This window comes from Felis catus, chromosome B1, assembly GCF_018350175.1.
Source record: "Felis catus isolate Fca126 chromosome B1, F.catus_Fca126_mat1.0, whole genome shotgun sequence".
NCBI classification, from domain to species: Eukaryota; Metazoa; Chordata; class Mammalia; order Carnivora; family Felidae; genus Felis; species Felis catus.
The window spans coordinates 204124962-204152111 of NC_058371.1; the positions used below are offsets into that span (position 1 = coordinate 204124962).

The window sequence follows — 27150 nt, forward strand, 5'->3', positions numbered from 1 at the left end:
AAACGTCACCGCGGCTCGTCCGGGCGGGCGCCGCCATGTTGGGGGTCCTCGCCGCGGGCGCGTAGGTGTCTTCATAAGATGCCGGCTCGGCGGCGTCCGGCTTTCTCCCCCCCAAGATGGCGTCCATGCGGGAGAGCGACACGGGCCTGTGGCTGCACAACAAACTGGGGGCCACGGACGAGCTGTGGGCGCCGCCCAGCATCGCGTCCCTGCTCACCGCCGCGGTCATCGACAACATCCGCCTCTGCTTCCATGGCCTCTCGTCGGCCGTGAAGCTCAAGCTGCTGCTCGGGACGCTGCACCTTCCGCGACGCACCGTGGACGAGGTGAGGCGGGCGGCGGGGGGGGGGGCCGGGCCGCCCCTTCCAGTGACCAGAGACCCCGGGCCCTGCTCCCTCCCCTCCGGCCGTCCCTAACGTACCCCCTCGCACCCCTGGCCCTGACCCTCACGGCCAACCGCCCCCTCACCCCCGTCCCCGCGGACCCTCATTCCCGCCCGGGACCCTCCCCCTCACACCCCCTCCCCACGGAGGGGACCCCCTTCCCACACCTCCCTCCCCGCTGACCCTCGTTTCCACCCCGGACCCTCCTCTTCACACCCCTTCCTGCGGACCCTCATTCCCGTCCCGGACCCCCTCCCCACACCTCCCTCCCCCTCCGACTCTCATTCCTGCCCCGGTCCCTGGTCCCCGACCCTCATCCGCCCTCCCCGCGAACCCTCATTCCCGCTCCGGACCCTCCCCCTCACACCCCCTCCCCGCAGACCCTCATTCCCGCTCCGGACCCTCCCCTTCACACCCCCTCCCCGCAGACCCTCATTCCCGCTCCGGGCCCCCTCCCCACACCCCCTCCCCGCAGACCGTCATTCCCACTCCGGACCCTCCCCCTCACACCCCTCTCCCGGAGGATCCTCTTTCCCTCCCGGGACCCCCTGGTCCCCGACCCTCACACCCCCTCCCCGCGGATCCTCACTCCTTCCTCCCAGGCCCCGCCCCCCTCTCCGGCCCGTCCCCCCCCCTCCCCCCCCACAGGCCCCACCCTGCTCGCGCTAGGGTCCCGGGGTCGGGAGCTGCCGGTGCGCCCTGGCCGGGAGCGGAGGTTGGGGCGGGGGCCGCGGGGCCGGGGCACCTGTTGGCGGCAGGGCTGCGGCGGGCTCCCGCGCTGCGAGCGGCCTGGGGGGCGGCGAGCTGCCCGGAGGACGCGGGTCCCCGGAGCGGGGCGTCTGGGACGTGACGGAGGAGCTGCGGCCCTGGTGGCCCCGCAGTCTCGGTCCCTGGCGGAACAGCCGCTCGTTTAGGGCCCTGAATCCTTGGAGTCTTGCCACCCTCCCATTTTCCGTCTTCCGGGTCAGTGGGCAGCGGTGTGTTTCTGTGCTTTCCTGGACGGTCCTCGGCGTCGCTTTTCGTGCACGCGGCACTAGTGTTCCCGAATGCCCAAGCCCCGCCGTGGTGCCGGCGGCCCGCAGCGACGCTGCGGTGGGTGGTGGCTTGTGCGGGAGCTGTGCCGAAGCGCCCGCGGGGGGCCGGTCCGCGCCGCCCGGCCTCCCGCCCGCGGCCCGCGTGCCTTTACCGCGGCGGGTGCCTTGCCGGGAGTGGGCGGGGCTCGGCTGCAACGGGCCGGGGGCTGCCGCTTCCCGCGTGGCGCGTGCGGCGTGGCGCGTCCGCTCTGCCGCCGGCCCTGGGCCATTTTCCTTGCGAGTGGCCTTCCCTTCCCGGGGCCGGCGGCTCTCCGTCCACCCCGTCCTGGGGAGACCGTGGCTGGCGGCCAGCTTTGTGCGCTGGCGCCCTGCTGTTGCCCGCGTCGCGGTGTTTGCGTTAGGGTGTCCGTGAGCGTGTCTCTGTCCAGGGTACGGTTTCTGGGATTGGCACTCGGGGGCGCGGGCGGGGGGCGGGGGGGGGGGCTCGGCACGATGCTGAGTTGTTTTTCCAAGTGGTTGTATCCAATTGGACTCCTCACCGGCGCCTGCCGGCCTAGAGAGTGTGGGAAGGTGTTTGGTGGGGCTTTCTTGTTTGTTTTCTCCCAAAGTACCTACTCCATTTTTTAAATTGAGGTATAGTTGGCCTACAGTGACATTAGTTATATTCGGGTGTGCAGCATAACAATGCAGTGTTCGTATGTATTGTGTGATCACGTCGATACATCGATCATATATGCAGATCGTTTCTTGTGATGAGAACGTTAAAAAAGTGTTTACTGTTTACTTTTGAGAGAGAGAGAGACAGTGTACGAGTGTGTGTGTGTTGGGGAGAGAGACAGAGAGAGAGAGAGAGAAATGGAGACACAGAGTCCGAAGCAGGCTCCGGGCTCGCAAACGGATCATGACCTGAGCCGAAGTCGGAAGCTCAACCCATTGAGCCACCCAGGCTCCCCTAATGTTTATTTATTTTTGAGAGGGGGTGGGGGAGGGCAGAGAGCAAGGGAGACACAGAATCCCAAGCAGGCTCCAGGCTCTGAGATGTCGGAGCAGAGCCCCTTCAGGGGCTCGAACTCAGGAGCCCTGAGACCATGACCTGAGCTGAAGTCCATCGCTTAATTGACTGAGCCCCCCAGGCGCCCTGTGATGAGAACTTTTAAAGACTTACTCTCTTGACAGCTTTCAAATGTGCAGTACAGTATTAAGTGTAGGCACTTCGTTCAGTGGTTTTAACTTGTATTTGCCTTAATACTATTATGGTTGAGCTGCTACTACTAATGTGGTTCGTGTGTTTATTCACTGTTTGATTTTACTTTTTGTGAATATTCAAATCTTCTGTGTTTTCCTGTCTTTTTTAAATTGCTATGTAGGTTGAAAATATACATGCATACGTACGTTGGGTAGCAGTCCTTTTTTCAGTTGTATATGTTACAGATGTTTTCCAGTTTCAGCTTCACTTAGCCCCTTTCCTGGAATCTTCGGACGTTCGGAAGCTCTTAGCTCTAAGTGTGTGCTTGTACCAGTCCCGCCTCCCCCAGTGATTGGGAGGGATTTTGTCTCATGGGGCATGTGCCTCCCTGTGGGGGGCGGGGGTAGTGGGGCTCCCGCTGTCCGTTTGAGCTGCACAGTCTGCCTTTCACTTGCCAGTCTTCAGTCTACCTGGAATTGATTGTGTTGTGAGGCTGGGAGTGCAATTTTGCTTTCCATATGGATGTCCAGTGAGTCCAGCACCACTTCCGGAAACAGCTGTCTCTCCCCATTGATTTGCACTGTCACTGCTTCGGGTCGCTTCTGGGCTCTGCTCTGTTTCTTCAGGCCATTTGAATGTGTCATTGTGCTAATAGCCCACTGAGTCCTCTTACCGCCGCTTGACACAGAAGCCTTGACAAGCAGCCCCTCCCGCTTTGTTCTTCAGGGGCATCTCGGGCTATTCTCGGTCGGTTCTACTTCCACGTGTGTTTGATCTTCCCTTCTGAGGTTACACATACCTCACATTGGGATTTTGACCGACCTGGAAGACCGAGTTGAACTCACAATGCATTCTGGGGTGAAACCGTCTTAATAATACTCAATCTGATAGATTGTGAATATGGACATATCTCTCTATTTAGATCTGCTTTAATATTTGTTATGAACTGCTAACGATTTTCTCCACAGAGGCCTGCCATCCTGTTAGATGTATTACTCGATATTTCACATTTTTCATGCTGTTGTAGGTGGTATCTGTTAAAATTTTATTTTTTTTTTAATTTTTTTTTCAACGTTTATTTATTTTTGGGACAGAGAGAGACAGAGCATGAACAGGGGAGGGGCAGAGAGAGAGGGACACACAGAATCCGAAACAGTCTCCAGGCTCCGAGCCATCAGCCCAGAGCCCGACGCGGGGCTTGAACTCACGGACCGCGAGACCGTGACCTGGCTGAAGTCGGACGCTTAACCGACTGCGCCACCCAGGCGCCCCTTAAAATTTTATTTATTTATTTATTTATTTATTTATTTATTTATTTATTTATTTATATTTTTTTCAACGTTTTTATTTATTTTTGGGACAGAGAGAGAGCATGAACGGGGGAGGGGCAGAGAGAGAGGGAGACACAGAATCGGAAACAGGCTCCAGGCTCCGAGCCATCAGCCCAGAGCCTGACGCGGGGCTCGAACTCACGGACTGCGAGATCGTGACCTGGCTGAAGTCGGACGCTTAACCGACTGCGCCACCCAGGTGCCCCTAAAATTTTATTTTTTAGATGAGTTTGTGAATAGTATCTGTGCCAAGGGCTTACTAATTGCAATAATCTTTTCTGTAAACTATTTTTCTGTGTCTTTCCTATGCTCTTTCCAGTTATGTTTTTTCTTGCCTTACTGGGCTCACCAGGATTCTGTCTTGTTTCTCATCACACAAGAAGAACTTGGACTGTTTTGCCAGTAAATACTATGTTTCCTATTATTTTGGATGGCTAGCTTTTGTCTGGTTAAGGAAATTCTTCTCTATTTCTAGATTTTGTTTTAAGTTATAATCATGAATGAGTTTTAAGAGTTCTATTTAGGGGCGCCTGGGTGGCGCAGTCGGTTAAGCGTCTGACTTCAGCCAGGTCACGATCTCGCGGTCCGTGAGTTCGAGCCCCGCGTCGGGCTCTGGGCTGATGGCTTGGAGCCTGGAGCCTGTTTCCGATTCTGTGTCTCCCTCTCTCTCTGCCCCTCCCCCGTTCATGCTCTGTCTCTCTCTGTCCCAAAAATAAATAAAAACGTTGAAAAAAAAATTAAAAAAGAGTTCTATTTAGATATAATTCACAAAGCATACAATTCACTCATTTGAAATGTACAATTCAGCAGCTTTTAGTATCTTCACATTTGTGTAACCATCGTTCTAGACAATTTTAGAACATTTTCATCAGCCCCCAAATAAAGCCTGTACCCATTAGCAGTCTCCCCCTCCAGCCCTACCCCCCTTCCCTAGCCTGAGGCACCCACTTACCTGCTTTCTGTGTCTAATGATTTGTCTATTCTGGACATTTCATATGAATGGAATCATACAATGTGTGGTCTTTTGGGACGGGCTACTTTCAAGGCTCATCCATGTTGTAGCACGTGTAAGTATTTCATTTCTTTTTTGCAACTGAATGATATCCATTGTATTAATAGAACACATTTTATTCATCAGTTGATGGCCATTTAGGTTGTTTATACTGTTTTACTATTATGAATAATACTGTGAAAGTTCATGACAAGTTTTTATGGGCATATGTTTTCAATGTGGACATTGGATGTCAATTCTCAGGTATATGCCTTGGAGAAGAATTGTTTGGATCATAACTATTTTGAGGAACTGCCAAACTATTTTCCATAGTAGCTTCAGCATTTTTACATTTTACACGAGTGAGTTTTGAGTGTTCCAATTTCTTACATCCTTCCCAACTTTGTTGTTATCAGTCTTTCTGGCATAGCCATCCTAATAGTGTGAACATGAATGGATTTTGAAATTTGTCAGATGGTTAAAATATCCCTTGGCATGTAACTCACCACATTTATAGAATAGTTTCAATTGTAAACCAGCTTTGCATTCCTGAGGTATAAACCTAATTTAGTCATTTTATATTGTTGGATTATGTTGCCCAGATATTTTGTGTAAGAATTTTGTATTTATGTTCCTGGGTGAAATTAACCTTTAATTTTACTTTTTGAAATTGTCCTTGTCATATTTTGGTACTGAAGTTATGCTATCCTTATAAAAGGAATTGTGGTGTATCCTCTGTTTTCCTTTTCTTTGGAGTTTAATAATCGGATTATTTCTTCCTAAATGTTTGGTAGGACTTAGTAATAAAGCTATGTGGGGGAGCCTGGATTTCCTTTGTGGAGAGATTTTTGAGTATTGATTTTTTTTTTCTTATTTATTTATTTTATTTTTAAAGTTTATTTATTTATTTTGAGAGAGAGTGCTGTGTGCATGTGTGTGAGTGAGAGAAGGGCAGAGAGAGGGAAAGAGAGAATCCCAGGCAGGCTCCATGATGTCAGCACAGAGTGGGATGCAGGGCTAGATCTCATGACCCTCGGATCATGGCCTGAGCTGAAATCAAGAGTTGGATGCTCAACTGACTGAGTCACCTAGGCACCCTGTTTTATATTCTTCTTAAGTAAAAGTTTGATGTTATTTTTTTTTAAAGGATTGACCATTTCTACTAAAACTTCAAATATATTGGCATAAAGTAGTTAATATCTTCTTATCTTTTTAATATCAGAAGCATGTGTAGTGATGGTCCCTTTTTCATTTTTCTTTTTTTTGATCTATTTCACCAGATATTTGTTAATTTTATAGAACTTCAAAGGACCAACTGTTGGCTTTGTTGATATTCTCTGTTATGTTATGTATTTGTTATCTGTTTAACTACTTTTTTTCATTTTCATTATCTTCTTCCTTGTATTTCCTTTTTTCTTTTGGTCTTTTACTAATCTCTTAAGATGGAAGCTGACCTCATTTTCTTTTTTTTTTTTTTTAATTTTTTTTTTTAACGTTTATTTATTTTTGAGACAGAGAGAGACAGAGCATGAGCAGGGGAGGGGCAGAGAGAGAGGGAGACACAGAATCCGAAACAGGCTCCAGGCTCCGAGCTGTCAGCACAGAGCCTGACGCGGGGCTCGAACTCATGGACCGCGAGATCGTGACCTGAGCCGAAGTCGGCCGCTTAACCGACTGAGCCACCCAGGCGCCCTCTGACCTCATTTTCAATGCTTTTTCCCTAAGATACATGTATAAAGCCGCAAGGTTTTTTGTAATCACAGCTTTAGCTGCATCCTGCAAGTTTTGTTAAATAGCATTTTCGTTAAGTCGCAATACTTCCTCATTTCTGTGATTTCTTCACTGACCCTGTAGTTTAGAATTGTTTCTTAGTTTCTGTACATTGGAGAGGGAGAGATTTTAGTTATGTTTTGTTAGTGATTTCTAGCTGTATTGAGTGCTCATCAGGATACAGTCTACATTATTTCAGTTGTTTGAAATTTAAGATTGCTTAATGGCAAAATATGTAGTCAGTTTTTGTAGACATTGTGATTGAACTTGAGAAGCAGATTTATTCACTAGTTTTGAGATCCATTGCCCTGTATATGTTCATTAGGTCAGTTTGTTTATTGTATTGTATAGGTCTACTGTAGTCTTACTGATTTTTAAAAGAATTACTTCATTTATTAGTGAGAGGGATATGTTGATCTCTGTTATGATTATAGATTTGTCCATTTCTCCTTACCGTTTTATCAGCTTTTGCTTTATATATTTTGAGGCTATGTTATTAGGTGCATGCAAGTTTAGAATTGTTTTAGTTGCCTGTTAAGCTGAACCATGGATCTTTATATAGAGCTTTCTGTATGTGGTAATGTTTTTTGTGCTTAAAGTCTTTTTTGGTCCAACTTTAATATAGATATATCAGCTTTCTTTCACTGATATATATCAATATATGTAGTTCTGGGACTTCATAATACCAAAACAATATTTATTTATTTGAGAGAGAGCATATGCATGTGCACGCATCTGATTGGGAGAGGGGATGGGGAGAGAATCTCAAGCAGGCTCTACCCAACACGGAGCTCTATCTCATTAACTGTGAGATCATGACCTCAGTGGAAAATAAGAAGTCCAGAGTCAGAGCTTTAACCAACTGAGCCACTCAGACCCAGGCCCCCCCCACACCAGTGTGTGTGTGTGTGTGTGTGTGTGTGTGTTTAAGGTAAGCTCTACGCCCAGTATGGGGCTTGAACTCAATGACCCCAAGATCAAGAGTCTCGTGCTATACCAACTGAGCCAGCCAGGTGCCCCTATATTACAAGAAATTGTAATAAAGGAATTATTGGCTAGGTTGCAAAAGGATTAGGCCATTCTGGGTAGTTTACTTTTCTGAAAAGCGTTTTTATTTTCTTGGTATTAAAACTTTTTTATTTTTCCCATTTTTTAAAATGTTTATTTATTTTTGAGAGAGAGGGGGTGTTTGTGAGCAGGGGAGGGGCAGAGGGAGAGAGAGACAGGGTCCGAAGTGGCCTCTGTGTTGACGGCAGAGCGCCTGATGTGGGGCTCGAACGCATGAATCATGAGATCATGACCTGAGCCAGAGTTGGGTGCTTAACTGACTGAGCCACCCAGGTGCCCCTCTTTTTTTTTTTTTTTTTTTTTTTGTTAGTATTTTAAGTAATCTGTACACCCAGCATGGGGTTTAAACTCACAACTCTAAGATCGAGAGTCTCATGCACTACCAACTGAGCCAGCCAGGTGCCCCAAGCAAATTTGCTGAAACATCTTAATTCACTTACCTATCTTAATTATCTTTAAGTTATTTAAGTATCTAATACATTTGAAATGTCATTCTAAAGATTAAGTTTTTCTATATAAGACTGTAGATACAGGGGGACTAGATGATTGGGCTGGACGTGTCCACAGTGTGTTAGAGTTCTCCAGAGAAACAGAACCAACAGGGTGTGTGTGTGTGTGTGTGTGTGTGCGCGTGCGCACGTGAGTGCACGCCCTATAAATACTCACATATGTCATATACGGGGGTGGTGGTGGAAGGAATTGGCTCACGTGATTAAGGAATTAGAGAAGTCCCAAGATCTGCAGCCAGCAAGCTGGAGACGCTAGAAGAGCCGGTAGTTCAGGCCAAATCCAAAGACTGGAAAAGACCAGTGTCCCACTTTGGCCAAGCAGGAGTTCTGTCTTCAGTTGGTTGAATGAGGCCCACCCATACCAGGGAGGGCAATCTACTTTATCTAGTGTGCCAATTCAAATGTTAATCTCATCCAGACACACCTAGAATTGATGTTTGGCCCGATGTCTCGATGTCTCGGCACCCCCGGCCCAATCACGTTGACACATAAGTTTAACCATCACAACAGCATCTGCTACAACCTGTGTTTCATTGTGAAATCCTGAAACCAGTTTACTAGTTTTATAACGTATCTAGTCTTCTTAAAAGCTAAGTAAACAACAGTCTGTGGCTAATACCGGGGGGAGGAAAAGAGATTTGAATGATCCAGTATTTTAGTTTATTTAGTAAGGGGTACAGAAGTAGGTTAGGGCTCCTGCTCTTTAAGAAATTTTTATTCTGGCTAGGGGAGTCGGAATGATGCCTTGAAAATGGAGGCGAACGATTTCAGGATATTATGTACATGAGGTGTCTTGCTGACTACAGAGTGTCATAAAATGTGAATAGTGACTTTGGGATGTTTGAGCTGTATTTGAAAAGGCATTCTAGGAAACAAATGCTACTGGAAAACACCAGTGACCACTGTGGTCTAAGACACTGACATTGGCGCCAGCGGAAGTCTTAGAACAGCGGGACCGGGAGATTCTGTGTATTCTGTAGAGTAAGCCAGGTCCGGGGTGACCATGGGAAGTCTTGGGGATTCCAGGGACCAGAGACCGGGAAGGCGAGAGATGTCTCAGCTGGAGGGTCAAAATGACAAGGCCAGCTGCACAGGGAACGATACCCAGTTTCCCCCAAGGACACACACTGCTGCTGTGGAGTGCTGAGCCCTTCCCTCGCGTGGCTGTCTTACTGAGAAACCGTTGACTGAAATTACAGACTCAGAAACTTGTTTGTCTGAACTCAGGAAGAAGGAAATGTCCCACTTGTACCTGGAGGATCTCAGATGCTTAGACACACAGAAGCAGCCTCAGTTTCCAACCCAGGGGCGGAGGGTCAGATGAGGAGGGTCTGAACGTGACTTCCACCTCTCTTACCTGTGTTGTTTCCAAGGACGCTGGACCCAGGTCTGCATCACGGTTCTGACACACACCTTTTTTACACACGGACTCACCACTTCGTTGAAATTTCACCCAAACTTTGGTGTCCCCCTGGAACCTAGTACCTCTGTTGTTTTTCTGCGATGGTGCCCGTGAGCCTCTGGCCTGCAGCTGTGTCAGCACAGCGAGCCAGCAGCCTGGCACCAGGCTGTAGGCTCGGCTGTGATGGTCCCAGACCGTTGGTGCAGGACCGTGGTTCACTCGGTCGTCCTGCCAGTTTCCAGTGGCACGTTTCGGTGGGCTCTTCAAATTACAGGTATCTTTAATCTGTCTGTTCTAGAAAATCTCAGCAGTTATTTCTTCAAACACTGCCTTCACCGCAGTTTCTCTCCCTTTCTCCCTGATTCTGCAGTTAGGTGCATATGGGACTTTCCTCTCTTTCCTGGGTAGCCCCTTCCATATTTTCTAGTGGCTTCCTTTCTTTGTTACGGTCTGGATAGTGCCTGACTTACCACCCCATCCCTTACTTCTGTCTGCTGTTAAACTTTTTACTGGCTTCCTTTTCCTTCCTACAAAGTCTGTTCTGTCGCACTTACTCTTTGACCCCTACATCCTGCTCCCACGTTCCCTGTAGGCAACAACCATTCTGTTCTACTTAAAAGAGTGTCTTGCTTTTAGGTGGGGACTTTTCTTTCCTTTCAGGTGTAAGTGATCTAAACTGCCTGTATTTAAGGTGTGTAATGTGACATGTACACACCTGTAACATTAGGACAGTGAAGGTTCCGGCGGATCACAACCCACGTCTCCTCCTGGCCCTCTCCCGTGCAACTGCTTTCTGTCACTACAGATTAAGTTGCACATTATAGAACATTATATGCATGGACTCGCCCAGAGTGGGTTTTTTAGGTCTCGCTTCTTTCACTCAGCGTATAATTTTATTTAAAAAAAAATTTTTTTTCAACGTTTATTTATTTTTTGGGACAGAGAGAGACAGAGCGTGAATGGGGGAGGGGCAGAGAGAGAGGGACACACAGAATCGGAAACAGGCTCCAGGCTCTGAGCCGTCAGCCCAGAGCCTGACGCGGGGCTCAAACTCACGGACTGCGAGATCGTGACTTGGTTGAAGTCGGATGCTTAACCGACTGCACCACCCAGGCGCCCCATGTTTAATATTTTTGAAAGAGAGACAGCAAGCAGGAGAGGGACAGAGAGCGAGCGAGACACAGAATCCGAAGCAGGCTCCAGGCTCTGAGCTGTCAGCACAGAGCCTGACGTGGGGCTCAAGCTTACAGACCACAAGATCATGACTTGAGCTGAAATCGGTCACTTAACTGACTGAGCCACCCAGGCACCCCCACTTACTACTTTTAATTGATGTAAAATTATATTGTCTACGTACTTCAGCAATTTTTTGTATTCATTTATTTTTTTAAATGTTCATTTTTGAGAGGGAGAATGCACGGGCACGCAAAGTGGGGGAGGGACCGAGACAAAGGGGGACAGAGAATCCCAAGCAGGCTCAGCACTCAGTGCAGAGCCCAGTGTGGGTCTTTGAAGTCATGAACTGTGAGAACATGACCTGAGCTAAAGTCGATGCTTAGCCAACTGAGCCATCCAGGTGCCCCACTTCAGTTCATTTTTTTAAAACAAAACATTATTTTTAATTATTTTCAGCCATGTTGCTGTTTATCTAATCCAAGGGTTGATAAATAGACCTGTGACCTGTCTGTATGGTCTGTGAGCTAAGAATGTTTGCACGTTATTGAAAAGTTTATTTAAGCCTGTCTCATATCTTCCTCCCTCCTTCCCTTCCCTTCCCTTCCCTTCCCTTCCCTTCCCTTCCCTTCCCTTCCCTTCCCTTCCCTTCCCTTCCCTTCCCTTCCCTTCCCTCCCCTCCCCTCCCCTCCCCTCCCCTCCCCTCCCCTCCCCTCCCCTTCCCATGTGGCCCACAAGCCCCAAAATAGTCACTGTCCGGCCCTTCAGAGAAAAATGGGCTGACTCCTGCTCAACTGTGCCCCCGCAGTTGGTGTCCCTGTGCACGTCCCTCCAGCCCTGGGTGGCAGGCTGCAACCAGCTTGGTTGTAACAAGCAGTGCTGTAGGACAGGGCTTCTTACCCCTGGGTCACTGTGGAGCTATCTTTGAAGTCTACGCCCAGGTGGAAGTGTTGGGTCACAGAATGTATCTGCTTAAGTGGTGACATTGTGGTGTCCACACTCCCACGTGCAGTGCCTAAGGGTACTTGATTCCCCCTCACTGTTCTCACACCTGGTTTTGTCCACTTTTCTGGTTTTGTGGATCAGATGGTTGGAAATTGATAGTTTGTGTTCATTTGAGGCATCTGTCCCCTGTGTTCCTTGCCTTGTCAGATTTCCTTTGTATGTTGCCTATTAATAGCATCTGCCTTTGTTTCTGTTGGGGTTGCTGTCTTGTTGATTTGCAGGGACTCTGTATATTTTGGGTAGTAAACACTGCTGGTTTTGAACATTACAGATTGCATCTGCCATTTTGTTACCTGTTAACTTTTTCATTTGTCCTTCGCTGAACAGAAATCTTTCATTTTAATACACCATTTTTGGTTTATGTTTCGTGCTTTTGAAGTTTTAAGAAGTCGTTAGATGTGCCTCTTTTGTTTCTTTTCACTTTGTAGTTCTTCCATTCACAGATAGGTCTTTAATGCGTCAGGAGTGCACCTTTGTACGTGCTGTTCTATTGGAAGCCAGTCTCACTTTTCTCTGTTCTGAGTCCGAGATCTGTGTCCAACCATGCATTTAGATGCATGCATTTTTCTCATGGATTTGTGACGCTGTGTGTATATGAGAGAGAGAGTGTGTGTGCGTGCTTTAGGGCATGCGGCGTTGCCCTCTTGGCAAGACCTGGAAGGTCCTTACTCAAGCATCTGCCTCCCCCCAGAGACCCAATGAAAGCTACCATGAGAACACGGTTGAAGATAGGATTCTTCTTTTTTTTTCTTTTAATGTCTATTTATTTTTGAGAGGGAAAGAGAGAGAGCACGAGCAGGGGAGGGGAAGACAGGGAGGGAGACACAGAATCCGAAGCAGGCTCCAGGCTCTGAGCTCTCAGCACAGAGCCCGACACTGAACTCGAACTCACGAACTGTGGGATCATGACCTGAGTGGAAGTCGGACACTTAACCGACTGAGCAGCCCAGCCGCTCCTGAAGGTGGGATTCTTGCTGAAGATTTGGTTTAATCTAAAAATGGTTTGGGGGTGCCTGGGTGGCATAGTTGGTTAAGCATCTGACTTTGATTCAGGTCATGATCTCATAATTTGTGAATTCGAGCCCCGTGTCAGGCTGTCTGCTGTCAGCTCAGAGCCCTATTCGGCTCCTCTGTCGTGCTCTGTCTGCTCCTCCCCTGCCTGCACTCTCTCGAAAATAAACATTTAAAATATAAATGAATGAATGAATGAGGTTTGGTTTGCCATAATGAAACACAACGCAGCAGACATTCACTTTCTTTTTTTTTTTTTTAATTTTTTTAATGTTTATTCATTATTGAAAGAGACAGAGCACAAGCAGGGGTGGGGTGGAGCCGGGGGGGGGGGGGGTGGACACAGAATCCGAAGCAGGCTCCAGGCACTGAGCTGTCAGCACAGAGCCCGATGCTGGGCTCGAATTCAGGAACCGCGAAATCATGACCTGAGCCAAAGCTGGATGCTCAACCGACTGAGCCCCCAGGAGCCCCAGACATTTACTTTCTTACAATTCTGGACTATAGGACATCGAGACCGAGGTGCTAGCTGATTCAGTGTCTTCTTTTTTTTTTTTTTTTTTATTAAATGTATTTGTTGTTTTTTTTTGTTTGTTTTTTTTTTAATTTTTTTTTTTCAACGTTTATTTATTTTTGGGACAGAGAGAACAGAGCATGAACGGGGGAGGGGCAGAGAGAGAGGGAGACACAGAATCGGAAACAGGCTCCAGGCTCTGAGTCATCAGCCCAGAGCCTGACGCGGGGCTCGAACTCACGGACCGCGAGATCGTGACCTGGCTGAAGTCGGACGCTTAACCGACTGCGCCACCCAGGCGCCCCCAGTCTTTTTGTTTTTAACCTCCCTGCCTTTTTTGGTTAACATTTTTAGAAACTACCGTCCATTTTGCCTTAGGGTTGTTGTATTAGTTTGCCAGGGCTGGTGTAACAAAGCACAAACTAGATGGCTTAGAACAACAGAAACATAGCGTCTCTCGGCTCTGGGTGGCCTCTCCTGACTCGGGATGGCCTCGGCTGTTTGGTTGCTTATAGGAGCATCGCTCCAGTCACATAGCTGTTTTCTCCCTGTTTCTTTACCTTGTCTTTCTTCTGTGAGTGTCTCATGTGTGTCCAAGTTTCCCCTCTTTGTAAGGACACCAGTCACAATGACTGCATTTTAACTTGACCACCTCTGTAAAGGCTCTGTTTCTGAATAGAGTCATATTCTGAGCCACTGGGCATTAGGACTCTGCCATATCTTTTTGGAGGAGCACAGTTCAACTTAAAACACTAGGTTTACAGGGCATCTGGGTGGCTTAGTTGATCTAACATCTGACTGTTGATTTTGGCTGAGGTCATGGTCCCAGGGTCGTGGGATCGAGCCCTGCATCAGGTTCTGCACTGAGCATGGAGCCTGCTTGAGATTTTCTCCCCCCCCCCCCCCCCCCCCCCGCCCCACACACAGCAGCTCTCACTTGTCCTCTTAAAGAAAACACCCAAAACAGGGGCGCCTCTGACTTCAGCTCTCGTCATGATCTCACGGTTCAAGGGTTCAAGCCCCACATCGGGCTCTGTGCTGACGGCTCAGAGCCCGCTTCGGATTCTGTGTCTCCCTCTCTGCCCCTCCCCCACTTGTGCTCTGTCTCTCTCTCTCTCTCTCTCTCTCTCTCTCTCTCTCTCTCTCTCTCTTTCTCTCAAAAAAATAAAATAAAATAAATTAAAAAACCAAAACCACTAGGTTTTTGTGAACGCAGGTGGGTTCTCAGTTTATTTTGTGCTCATGTGTGAGCTGTTTTGAGAGCACGTCTTGTGTCTTGCTTGTTTCTGCAGCTCTAACAACGCACCTCACCTGGCTCTCGGGAGAGACTCTGTCTATAGAACAACTAAGTCATTAGAGGGTCTGGTTAGCTGCACATCTCCTCTTGGGGAGGGGATCGCGCACGCGTCATTCCCCTCACTGCCTCGCAGAGTCTGTTTTGTCTGGTGGGTCTCTTGGTGGGCGCAGAGCTGTTCCTGTCCTCCGCTGCGGGGAATGCTCTGCCTGAGTGTCCTGTTGCCTAGGTGTGCAGGAGAGCCGGAGGGCACGTCCTTCTCGCCCGGGTGTGCAAGAGAGCCGGAGGGCACGTTCTCGGAAGTGCTGCCTGCCCTGAGAGCACATAGCATATAAATTGTGACGCATGTGGCTAAGGTAAAAGCTTTGTAGACGTTATGCCCGCTTACGTTCTGGCATCAGCTGCTGTTCCTTTTTTCGCGGAGGGGAGTTGTGGCACAGGCACGCCTGGGAATGTGCCCGTGCTTTTCCAGGGAGTGGTGACAGATTTGGGGTTTGGCCCGAGGTGGCCGAGTCCAGGCTGTTCTCCCCGAGGGGCCGCGGTGGTCGCCTGCCCAGGTACCTGCCCCGCGCCGCCAGGCTCACGCGCGGGAAGCTTGTCTCCTTTCCGTTTGCGTTTCTTTTACATGGAGTGAGGCTGAGTATCCTTTGCATTTTTGAGAGTTTTGCATCGTTTTCTGGTAAACCTTTTCTTACTGACTTGTAGGATCAAGTGTGTGTGTGTTCAGTGCCTGTGATAGGACTGGCAAGTACTTTTTCTCTAGCTTGTCGTGGCTCTTTTGATTGTACTTATGGGGTTTGGACTTTTTTGGGTTTTTCCAAGCCAAAATAGTTGTGTAGTAAAGTTGATATTCTTGCCTTTTGTGGTCCTTGGTTTAGAATCGTGTGTACAGACGTCTTTCTCACTTAGCAGTCACAAAAAAGGATTCCTGTGGTTTCTTCTAGTATTTTCACAGTCTTACTTTTCAAACTGAAATCGGATCCATTTGCAGCTTATTTGGAAATAAAGTGAGAGACTCGGAGCGTTCTCCATCGTGTGGCACATTCATAATGCATTTTCACATCTGGTAAGATTAACGCCCTCTCGTTACCTTCTTTTTAAATGTTTCTCTTATTTTCCCCTGTTGATTTTCTCAGAGGAATTTAGAATCAGATTGCCCGGTTGTGTGAAGAAAATCAGGAATTTGAGAGGGGCGGGTGACCCCACACTTAGCGTCTGAAGGAGAACGGCCTTCCCTGTGGCATCGCGTGCCCTCCCCTCGCCCGCCAGGTCCGCGCAGGGCTCCTGCCCTCACTGCTCCGTCACCTTCTGTTGAACTCATTTCTCTGCTTTATGTTTTTATTGGAGAGAGTCGTAAACATTCATGGCACTGTAACCGGTCACCAGCATCACACGCTCGGGAGGAGTATTTGCCGAATACTGGATTTCGCCTTTCCTCCTCTTTGCTTCGACTCTGGCTGTGACTGTGCCAGTGCCTGCCTGCAGAATTAAAGCTCCTTTTGACCCAAGTACATGCTTCCTGACCCAGCTGTCGTCAGAGCTGCATCCTGGTGATGGGGACCGTCCCAGGCCGGCCTGGGCCGCCTCCTGGAGACACCACTCAGCTGTGCCTCTTGGGTGCTCAGGCGTGTGACGTCTGGGGACACGGCACCCAGGCAGGGGCCCGGGCCCGGGGGTGATGCCGGATTTGGAGACATCCTGCAGGCTTTGGCTACGTTTCCCTCGGTTACCCTTCCGGGCACTTCCCCCACAGATCTTTCTGCCTCGCGTCATTTCTCAGATTGAGATATTCACATAGGGCTCGTTCTTTGCACGTGCGGTTTGGTGGTCTGGGTACGTTCACAGTGTTGTGCGGGCGTCACCACTCTCTAATCCAGAGCAGTTCGTCACCCCAGCAGGGTGCCCTGTCCTCATTAGCAGTCGCTTCTGTTCCTGTCGGGCCCCTGTCACATCTCTACAGCGCACCTGGAACTCGTCCACTGTGTGGTCTTCTGGGACTGGCTTCTTTGACTCAGCGTCACGTACTGAAGTTCAGGTTGCATCTGTGCTGTGGGTACACCCCGGTTGAGTCACCCCTTCACTGCTGAGCTCTTAGGAAGAAAGCCGTTGGCATGCAGGTCTCTGGGCGGACGTGCGTTTTCGTTCTCTCATGTTTGTGCGGGGAGTGGAGCCACGGGTCGCACGGTCAACTCCGTGCGCGTCTCACTGAGGGACAGCCAGGCTGGCCCCCCCCCCCCCCCCGCGGCCTCGTTTTGCATTGCCGGCAGCGGTGTCCAGAGGGTTCCGGTCCCTCTGCCCCTTTGCCCACGTCGCCCACCTGTTTGATTCTGCCCTCGCCCGGCTCGTGAGGCAGCGCCCGCCGGTGTGGGCCACGTCATGTTTGCAGCCTCTCTTCTGCGTGATCGTTTGCGAGTATGGACATTCGGGAGTTTCCTCAGGCGCAGTCTGTGTGTGTTTCTTGTTCTTCGTGCTTCGGAGCCATTGCCCAGGGTGGAACCTGCCATCTTACTGAGCCACTTAGAATGCTGGGCGCTCAGTACGTGTCATTTTCTTAGGCACAATTTTAGTCGGCCTGGGACGTGTTTTTATGCTCTTCTTGTTGTAGCAAGGGACGCATAAAGTTGTTTTAATTTGAGGGGCACCTGGGTGGCTCAGTCGGTTAAACATCCAACTCTTGATTTCTGCTCAGGTCACAATATCATGTTTCGTGAGTCTGAGCCCCACGTTAGGCTCTGTGCCGTCAGTGCTGAGCCTGCTTGGGATTCTCTCCCTCCCTCCCTCTCTCAAAATAAATAAATAAACATCTTTTAAAAATTGTTTAATTTTTGGGGGCGCCTTGGTGGCTCAGTCGGTTAAGCATCCAACTCTTGATTTTGGCTCAGGTCATGATCTCACGGTTCGTGAGTTCGAGTCCCACATCAGGCTCCATGCTGATGATGCAGAACCTGCTTGGGATTCTCTCTCTCCCCCTGTCTTTCTGCCCCTCCCCTGCTCTCTCGCTCGCTCTCTCTCTCTCTCTCTCTCAAATAAACTTTTTAAAAAATTTTTAAATTGTTTTTCACTTTGTGCTTTTTTGTTTTTAACGCAGAGCAGAGCTTATATTATACCTCAATGGAAGTAAAGGGGAAGGCAGTGGATGGGGCACTCTTCTGTAACAGCAAAAAGCCCCCCCCCACCACAAATGTTTACAAATAAATGTTTGCTGCTTTTTTTTCTTTTCGAATATTCATTTAAATTCTAGTTAGTGAACATATAGTACAATGTTGGTTTCAGGGTTTATCATTTTTACCATCAGAGAACATATTTCTGCATATTTCAAGATATGGCCTTTTAGAACTGGTCATCTGGCACCTGACCCTGTGTGTGGCTGGCAGGGGAAGGGGGCCCACCCTGAAGCTTTGACCTCACACGTGGGTACCTCTCCTCCAGTGGGTGGGAATGGGAGGGGGGCAGGGAGCTGTGGTGCAGGTGAGAAGGGCAGTTGCTGTCCCTGCGGGGCCAGGAGTGAGGAATCCCATGTCTGAGGGATGGAAAGACCAGTGACCAGGTGGGCCGAGTGTAGGGCTAGTGCGGTCTTGCAGCGGCTCAAGGGTCCCTCCTTCTCCCCTTCCCCGGCCCTCTGTCTCCTGCATCCGTGCTCCCCCGTCAGGACTGTGAGCTCGCCTCTCCTTCCTGAAGGTGCCCCATCAGCAGGTTTCCTAAATGGGGGTGTGGGCCTGGCAGAGGCAGGGGCTTGTGTGTGGACAGCCCTCCCTCCGGCTGCTGTCCTGGTTCACGGTCACCTGGGTGCCGCTAGGAGCCATCTAGGAGGCTGTGGGGAGAGGCTGCTGCGGGAGGGGGAGTGGGCAACAGGCGAAGGTGGGGGCGCCCGGTGTGAGTGGGCATCGTGACCTGGCAGAGGCCGTGGTGGCCCAGGGGAGCGGGATGGCCCTGGGGTGGGGGGAGCACAGAGGAAGGGGAGCCCAGGTTCCCGTGAGGAGGGGGCCAGGCATGGAGGCGGTGGCTGTGGAGGCTGGACGCTTCCCCACAGGGCTTCAGTGGGGTGTGAAGGGGGCTGCTGTCTGTGTTTGGGAACAAAGGTGTGCAGACACCTGCACCTGTGGGGGCTGCTGTCCCCAGCTGGTTGCCAAGGCCTGTCAGCAGTGGGCAGGGCTTCCGGGAGGGGCGGCCGTGCAGCCCCCAGGCTCAGGACACTGTCTCTCCTTTCTCTGCAGATGAAGGGCGCCCTGGCGGAGATTATCCAGCTGGCTACCCTGGACTCGGACCCCTGGGTTCTCATGGTAGCTGACATCCTGAAGTCCTTTCCCGACACCGGCTCGCTTAACCTTGACCTTGAAGAACAGAATCCCAACGTTCAAGATATTCTAGGAGAACTTAGAGAAAAGGGTATTTGTGTGTGTGTTTTTTATGTGGGGAGGAGGGCAATGTGAACTTGATATCTACAGTGTTGCGTTGTGTGCGGGGCAGTTGCTGCGGTTCCGGAAATGTTATCTGTGTGCATTTTCCACCCCACCCCCACCCCCACCCCCTGCCAGAGCTGCTGCCCAGCTCCTGGCCAGTCTCAGAATACCAAGCTTGTCAACAGCCCACAAGCCGCTCCTCACTGCTCAGCTCCGTGAGGCCATGGGCTCTGCCCGTTCAGGTTGCATCTCTAGAGCGTAGAACATTCCCTGGCACAGAGTAGATGCTCAGAACTGTGTGTTTAAAGTATCACCAGTTGAGTTATTTTGAGCTTGAACTGAAAATTATTGAGAAAATTCTCGTAAATGATCAGAGAAGACATAGAAAGACGAGGAGGGCTGTTCCTCCCAGATCTCTGTCTGGAGACAGGTGCTGGTGCCCCTTAAAGATGGAGCCTGTGCTGCCACAGGGCCAGTAGCCTGGCCATTCCCCCCACACAACACAGAATCTTTGGGAGCCCTGGGAAGCAAACCCAGGACATCCTTGTCCTGGTGGTTATCTTGACCAGGGTCCAGGTGAGGTCTACCTCTTAGGTGGGGAAGGGCCTGCTTTGTCTTCGGCTGCAGGGGGCTTCTTGGCCCCGGGGGGGGGGGGGCCTGGTCCTATGGTGGGGGGGCAGGAAAAATAGGGGTGCATTTGAGCTCCTTCGTCAAGGGTTTTCTCTGAGTTCTGACTCCTGGGGGGACAGAGAAGCCACCCGAGTGCTGCTTCTGAGGGCCAGGATCCAGCAGAAGCCAGAAGAGACCACTGACAGGGGCCCGTGGAGGCTGCAGAGAGAAGCCTATGGTGACCACAGACTCACCTTTCCTATTGCTCGGGGTGCGTCTGGGCATTTCTGATGCCTGGGAATGCTGGAGACACTCTCCAAAAATTGTTGTATTGATGCACACCGGTGGGGCCCCATCCTGGTGGGTGGCCACCCACTTGACCACCAGCCATGTTGGTGGAGTGGAGACACTGGGGAGTCCGTCTTTGACGGATCAAAGCGGAAGATCTGCAGCTGTAAATAGGAAACGGCATTTGGATTGTGTTTTCACATCAGTGGTGGAGACGGTGGCCTGGGTGAGGGAGCTCCTAACGAGTTGTGTCGGTTCTTGAACGAGCAGTGAATGAGTGTGAGGCGTCAGCCATGCTGCCACTGGAGTGCCAGTACCTGAATAAAAACGCCCTGACGACCCTCGCCGGACCCCTCACTCCCCCAGTGAAACATTTTCAATTAAAGAGGAAGCCGAAGAGTGCCACGCTGAGGGCGGAGCTCCTGCAGAAATGTGAGTGTCCGCCGTCTAGGCGCCGGGCTGTGGGGACCCTGTCCTCTCGGGGCCGCCCTGCCGAGCTCAGGGTCGTGCTTCGGCCTCGGTCTGTACTTCTACTTTCAGAGTCCTTTGATTTATGGCTCCTCACCTGTCTTCTTGAGACCGAGGTCTGCGAAAGTTTTTTAGAAATTCATTTACTGCTACGCTAAACTGTGTGTTCTAAAATCTGCTCTAGAAACTTCAGAATTTTCGGGTTAAAGTGTCTGTGATCTTGTTACAAAAAGTGAAATCTGCAAACGGTGATGTGGGCAGTGATCGGTGGCCTGGCAAAAGCTCCTGAAAGGCCGGCCCCTCCTGTAACTGCCTTTTTCTGGAGTTGCAGATGGCGTGCATTTCACCGTAAAGATGTTTCAGCGTTTTATTTAACGTTTTCTCAGATAGTAGCATGTGAAATGGGTGTGGAAGTTATTTGCTAGAAAAAAGGCAAGGAAGTTGATTCTTTTCAACCAAATTGCAAAACATATCCCGATAAACTTTTATTTTGAATGGCTACGGAATTGGTGTCAATGACATACGTAAATGCCCTGGTTGCAAAGCATCGGGTAAAACACCCCAGCCGTTGTGACTCTTAGCTGAGAATAGACAGTGTCTTGGGTCTGGTGCCGTGCTGTGGCTGCATGGGGCTGGTGGCCCCGCTGTCCCCTGCGGCAGAGCCTAGTGCTGGGGACCAGGCTTCCGGCCCCGCCTCGCTGCTCCCTTCCCCTTCCCCAGCACCCACCGAGCCGTCTCGGGAAAATCTCGTTCCCTCCTCATACTTCTGCGTCTGCGAGGAGAAACGCCACACACACTTTGCCTGATGACCATGGTCATCAGTGTCCAGTGAGGACACTCCCATCGGGGCTGCCCGATTTGAGACCTCACACAGGGTGCCCAGGAGGCCTCCCTCCAGCCCCCCTGTCGGGCCCCTCTGGAGTACGGTTCTGCCCCTTCCGGGCAGCCCCACGGCTCTCCTTACTTGAAAGTAGGTCTTGTAAGCCAAAAACATACCATTTGCAGTCACATTGGGCTTCGGGGAACGTATGAATGTGTCTTTAGGAAGAGAGGCCCGTGTGTGTGTGTGTGTGTGTGAGAGAGAGAGAGAGAGAGAGAGAGAGAGAGAGAGAGAATACTTAGAGCACCTACTTCCTAGCAAGTCATTTCGTGAGCGCCACGCACATGTACCGCGGGACGCGCTGCTGACACGTGCAACCCTCTTACAGCCACCGAGACGGCCCAGCAGCTGAAGCGGAGCGCGGGCGTGCCCTTCCACGCCAAGGGCCGGGGACTGCTCCGGAAGATGGACACCACAAGTAAGGCCTTGCCCGCTGCGCTCCGCCCTGGCAGCCCGAGCTCGGAGCCGCAGGACTCCTTCCTGCTTCCGGGCTTGCCTCTGGGTCAGAGATGGGGGTTTGGCTTCAAAGACGGTTTTTCTGGTTAGCCACACCATTTAAATGTTGGGCCCCAAAGGTGCCTTAAGAGGTGTTGGGAAAGGAACGCGCGGAATGAGGAGAGCTCAGGGTTAATGCAGGTTTTCCACCTACGGAAAGACCTGGAAGGGTATACGTGGACATGCTAAGAGGAGCAAGACCAGAATTTGAGCAGGATGCGGGCGGGGGGGGGGGTGGGGAGAGGGTGCCCCCTGCACACGGTGAGTGCCGCCCCGCCGCAGAGCTTCGGGACTGGCAGAGCTTCGGGACTGACGGTGGACTGCGAGATGCCCCGGTGGCTGGTGCTCCTGGGCCGTACCTTCTTCCTTCCCTCAGGGCTGGAAACAGCCCTGCGTGCACACCACCGGAGCAGATAGGAGGAGCAGAGAACAGGTGGCCTGGAGCGTGCCTCCAGAAGGCACCGGACAAACCAACCCAAGGGCAAGAGGCAGGGCCCAGGGTGACCAGGCAGCAGGGGAGGGGTGCCACCTGAAAACAGAGGGCACCCTGTTGGAGCTGACAGGGAAGCCTGGCGGGGTCCCTTCTAGAGGCCCGCCCACCCTGCTCACGGGAGAAAGCTCTCAGGTTCTCCACGCCCCAGCAACGTGTCCTGAGGGCAGTGCTGGCCAGAGGCTGCGTGTGCCCTGGGCCTGGCTCACGGGGTGAGACCTGAGCAGGAGCAGGCCTGCGGGCTGAGCATGGAGATGGGGTCCCGGGGGCGAGAGTGGGGAGGTGCTAGATGCCCAGCGGTGGGGGGGCAGGCCCTGCTTGAAAGGGAAGGTCGCTGTGTGTCAGGTGACTTCTTTTTGACACACTTAGGACCAACTTGAGGAGGAAGGGAGGGAGGGAAGGAGGAAGGAAGGAAGAGAGGGAGGGAGGAAGGTGGGAGGGAGGGAGGGAGGGTGATTCTGGCTGCAGTGTGTGGGTATCTAGCCTTTCACGGTCAGTTTGCTGGGAGGTACAAGAAGGGAGCGTGGGTAGAAGTCGCGTCGGTGCCGTCGGAAGCTCGCTGTGTCAGGATGGATGGCTGCAGACACGGTGTCGGTTTTTGTTCGTGTTTTGGCAACAATATCCTAGATTGGCTGTGATGTCATTGCTTCCTATGGCCTTGCCCTCAGACTCGACACCTGAGCCCTTGGCCACCAGGAGAGGGTCGCCCAGGGTCGCAGGTGTACTGGTGATGTCGCCTCCACCCACCCTCGCAGAGACACGGCGGTCCGTGGGAATTGGGGTTGCACCCGCTGGGCTCGCGCGTGGTGTCACGGGGCCGGTGAAGCCGGCGGTGTGCTGGCAGGGTGGCCTCGCTCCTCAGAGGGAAGCATGAGAGTGGCAGGAGACAGGCCGGTCCCTGAGGTCCCACCTCTTTGCAGCCCCACTCAAAGGCATCCCGAAGCAGGCGCCCTTCAGAAGCCCCACCACCCCCAGTGTCTTCAGCCCCGCCGGGAACCGGACCCCCATCCCGCCTTCGAGGACCCCCCTGCGGAAGGAGAGGGGAGTGAAGGTAGGCACTTCCCCTCTGGTATCCGCGGCCTCACGAGACCGGCCTCGGTGTCCCTCACACCGCGGGTAAGGGCCGGCTTCTGTCTGTTTTGACAGCTGCTCGACATTTCTGAGCTGGACATGGTGGGAGCCGGCCGAGAGGCAAAGAGGAGGAGGAAGACGCTGGGTGTGTACACGGGGCTCCCTACGGGGTCGGGCATCGGGGTGAGTCTGGGCTGCAGTCCATCTGGGGGCTGCGCTTCCTGGCCGGTCCCTCTCCCGGTGACTCGTCCCGCCGGTGGCTTTTGTCTTGACGCTAGGTCCTCAACTGGGGCGTGGTGATCATACGGGGCAGGACTTCTGGAAAATGAGCTCACTTTGTTCTTTGCCTGGAGACCGTGTTTGAAGCACACGTTCAGTGTGGCGGTTCGGGATTGCACCCCGGGGGCCCGCTGGGCCTGCTCGTGGGGTGCGCGCAGTCGGGGCCACTGGCGAGGACTCTGTTTTGTCAGCAGATGCGGAAGTGGTGGAAAAGCCAGCCAAGGAGGAGACCGTCGTGGAGAACGCCACCCCAGATTACGCGGCCGGCCTGGTGTCCACACAGGTGGGGCCTGGGCGCTGCAGGGGCGCCTTCCACAACCACCCATCTTCCCCCACCCCCCCCCCCCAGCTCCTCACGCGGCCGACATGTGGTTAGCCACACAGTGTGCCCTGTGGGGAGCGTGTGTGTGTGTGTGTGTGTGTGTGGATACGGGTGCGAGAGGCGTTGCACTAGGGCTGTGTGTGCGCGTCCCACATGTGCTCTCCGGGGGGCTCTGTGGTGAGTCTCCTCACCTCTAGGCCTTGGTTTCCCCTCTCTAGTGGGGACCTGTCTTTGGGGCCTCAGTCCCGCCCACAGTGGAGGGGGTCAGCGGGCAAGCATAGCCTGCTTCTCGGATTCTCGTCCATGCAAACCATCCCCACGCAGCTCGTGGGGATGGGGCCACGGGCAAGGGCTGGAGAAAGGCCTTGTGAGCATGGCTTGCTTCCGGGTAACGGCCCAGTTTCCTTCTATTGCAGAGTGGTGTTTTCTCTCCTCCCGGCTGGCTGGTTTGGGAAGCCCCCCCTCCCCCGCCCCCCATGAGGCAGGTGCAGACAGGGGCTGAGGAGAGCAATGCCCGCCGTCCTGCCCCAGGGTTGGGAGTGCCTCCCGTGGGGGTGGAGGATTGAGTCTGAGGCTCACAGGGGAGCCAGCACAGGCCAGCGTCCAGGGGAAGCACTGAGCCCTGGGTCTCTTCTGGGAGGGATCGTAATAAAATCTGTTCCAGAAACTCGGATCCTTGAACAACGAGCCTGCGCTGCCCTCCACGAGCTACCTGCCTGCCACCCCCAGCGTGGTCCCGGCCTCGTCCTACATCCCCAGCTCCGAGACCCCACCAGGTGAGCGGGCAGGTGTCCGGCTCAGCCTTCTCCAGACCCCTCCCCAGCACCCACCGGGACTGCCGCCCGCTGGGGAGGGAACAGATCCTCCCTTGCTCACATGGCGCTTCCCTGGGCGGCAGGACATCTGTGCTGGAGCAAACCCCAAGTTTTCACCTGCTCTGTCCTTTCTTGAGGCCCCTTCGTAGGGCCCAGTGGGGAGTGGGGGAGCTGGAGGAGGGGGAGGGGGTTGCCCAGCTGACGTCAAGATAGGGTCCAGGGATCCCCTCGCAGTCACAGAATTTCTGACAAAAAGGTGGACCCAGGGTAATGGACTTGACTCTGGGGCTCTGGCGTCACTGGGCTTAGCTTTGCCCTCCGGGAGCGGAAGTGGCCAGAGAGGGCCATGGGGGCCAGCAGCCCTGTTGGGCTGGAGGAGGCTGCCTTCCTGTGTTACCGGGGCCTTGGGGGGGGGGGGGGGTAGGGAGGAGTGCGGGGAGGGGGCTGGGCCAGGCCTGGACATCTCATCTGCCGTCTGGAAGAGCCTGAGACTCCCTGCTCCTGCGGGGCCCGGAGGTGCTGCCAGTGGTTCAGGCTCAGGCCCCAGCTTCGGCCAGACGGCCTCCCACTGGGGACTCAGAGGCAGGACGGGGTCTAGCAGTCAGGGCCTGGGAGGTGGAGCAGGACCTGTCCCCTTGTTCTAGGGGCAGTGGAGCCCAGGAGAGCTCAAGGGCCGGGGGGGGGGGGGGGGGGGTCCCCGGGTGGGTGGGGTCCCCGTCCCCCCTTCCTTCCCCCGCCCCCTCACCAGACCGCATTCTACTTACAGCACCGTCTTCTCGGGAGGCTGGCCTGCAGGCCAGCCGGCCGCCTGAGGAGCCCAGTGCCCCAAGCCCTGCGCTGCCAGCACAGTTCAAGCAGAGGGCACCCATGTACAACAGCGGCCCGAGCCCTGCCGCATCCACACCCTCAACGCCCACCTCTCCCCTGACGCCCACCACGCCCCCGGCCGTCACCCCGGCCGCCCAGACGCCTCCGGTGGCCATGGTGGCCCCACAGACCCAGCCCCCTGCCCAGCAGCAGCAGCCCAAGAAGAACCTGTCCCTCACGGTAGGTGTGCCCTGGGCGGGCTGAGGCCTTGCCCGCCCACAGCTGCAGTGGGGGCACCCGCAGTGCCCGGATACCCACACCCCTGTCCACACTTGCAGAGAGAGCAGATGTTTGCCGCGCAGGAGATGTTCAAGACGGCCAACAAAGTCACACGGCCGGAGAAGGCCCTCATCCTGGGCTTCATGGCCGGCTCCCGAGGTAGGTGTGTGTGGCTGGCCCCGGTGGGGGGGGGGGGGGGGCGGCCCGCGGGATGGGGGCGGGCAGGGGGACGAGGGCCCCGGGAGGGGCGGGGGGATGGGCTCCTCAGCCCCCGGTGCCCCGCCCAGCAGCCCCTGCCCTCCGCAGAGAACCCGTGCCAGGAGCAGGGCGACGTGATCCAGATCAAGCTCAGCGAGCACACGGAGGACCTGCCCAAGTCGGACGGCCAGGGCAGCACCACCATGCTGGTGGACACCGTGTTCGAGATGAACTATGCCACAGGCCAGTGGACGCGCTTCAAGAAGTACAAGCCCATGGCCAACGTGTCCTAGGGGCCGCCCGCCGCCCGTGCTGCCCTTCGCCGTGGGGCTTGGCGGGACGGCCGCTCCTCGGGCTCCACCGGGCCCCAGCCCGCTAAAGCTTTAGGTTCATTTCTCGGGGGTGTTCTGGACTTGTTTTTTAAATTTTACTATGGGTTACCTTTTGTGTGATTTCAGATACTTTTTTGGATTCAATATTACATTTTCGAATGTTCAAGTTAACCAGAAAAGTTATAACTTCCGAATTTTAGCGACAGCTCTGCTTATTAGACTTTTATCTTTTTTATTTTTTCTTAAATTCCACTGACCACGAAGGAGGGCTTTTCCTTGCTAGTGCGACGCTCTCCCCGCCCCCCGAGGTTGAGGGGACCAAAGGGATGCCTGGCGCGGTGGACAGGGCGAGGCAGGGCTGCCGAGTACCCCAGGGCGGGAGATGCGGCCGCGCTCACCGCCCGCAGCTTTTGTATTTGTCTTTTGTATGGTTGTGAGCGTGGAGACCGGTCTTCTGGTACCTGTTTTCATTGTAAAACTATCTGAGTAATTAAAGTCTAGCTTTTCTAAAGAAAGCCCCGCGGCGGTGTTTCGGGCCAGCCCATCCTCTCTGCTCCAGGGCCGCAGCCCCCGTTGGGGTGGGTGGTGGCGGGCTGGCAGGATGGTCACTCCCTGACTAGGGGGAGCCAGGGTCAAAGGCTCTCCTCAGGGAAGATGGGGGGACCCGGGGCGGGGCTGAGCGTCCGCTCAGAAGGGTCGGCAGCTCCGGACCGTTTCACCCTCGATGGGGATTTGCTCATCAGAGT

At 53.0% G+C, this 27150-nt stretch overlaps 1 protein-coding gene across 3 annotated transcripts; it reads left to right on the plus strand.

Annotated features, from left to right (window-relative positions):
* NELFA (negative elongation factor complex member A) lies at nt 1-26919 on the plus strand. Of its 3 annotated transcripts, none has more exons than XM_045056936.1 (11): nt 1-326; nt 18886-19057; nt 20239-20400; nt 21645-21734; nt 23222-23352; nt 23448-23517; nt 23846-23934; nt 24638-24749; nt 25555-25835; nt 25934-26037; nt 26181-26919. In XM_045056936.1, exons 1-11 carry the CDS (start codon nt 117-119, stop codon nt 26449-26451), a joined length of 1692 nt encoding a protein of 563 aa, XP_044912871.1. In that variant the 5' UTR covers nt 1-116; the 3' UTR covers nt 26452-26919. The 3 variants fall into 3 exon arrangements, with proteins under 3 accessions (XP_044912871.1, XP_011280240.1, XP_044912872.1); XM_011281938.4 differs by having other exon boundaries at nt 4-326; nt 25934-26033; XM_045056937.1 differs by lacking the exon at nt 1-326 and adding an exon at nt 19821-19951 and having other exon boundaries at nt 18927-19057.
* Nucleotides 26920-27150: the final 231 nt, after the last annotated feature.

Coding starts and splice junctions, on each gene's coding strand:
- NELFA (XM_045056936.1), top strand. CDS start 117: ATGGCGTCCATGCGGGAGAGCGACACGGGCCTGTGGCTGCACAACAAA. Junction 327..18,885: donor CGCGACGCACCGTGGACGAG/GTGAGGCGGGCG, acceptor CTTTCTCTGCAG/ATGAAGGGCGCCCTGGCGGA. Junction 24,750..25,554: donor CAGCTCCGAGACCCCACCAG/GTGAGCGGGCAG, acceptor TTCTACTTACAG/CACCGTCTTCTCGGGAGGCT.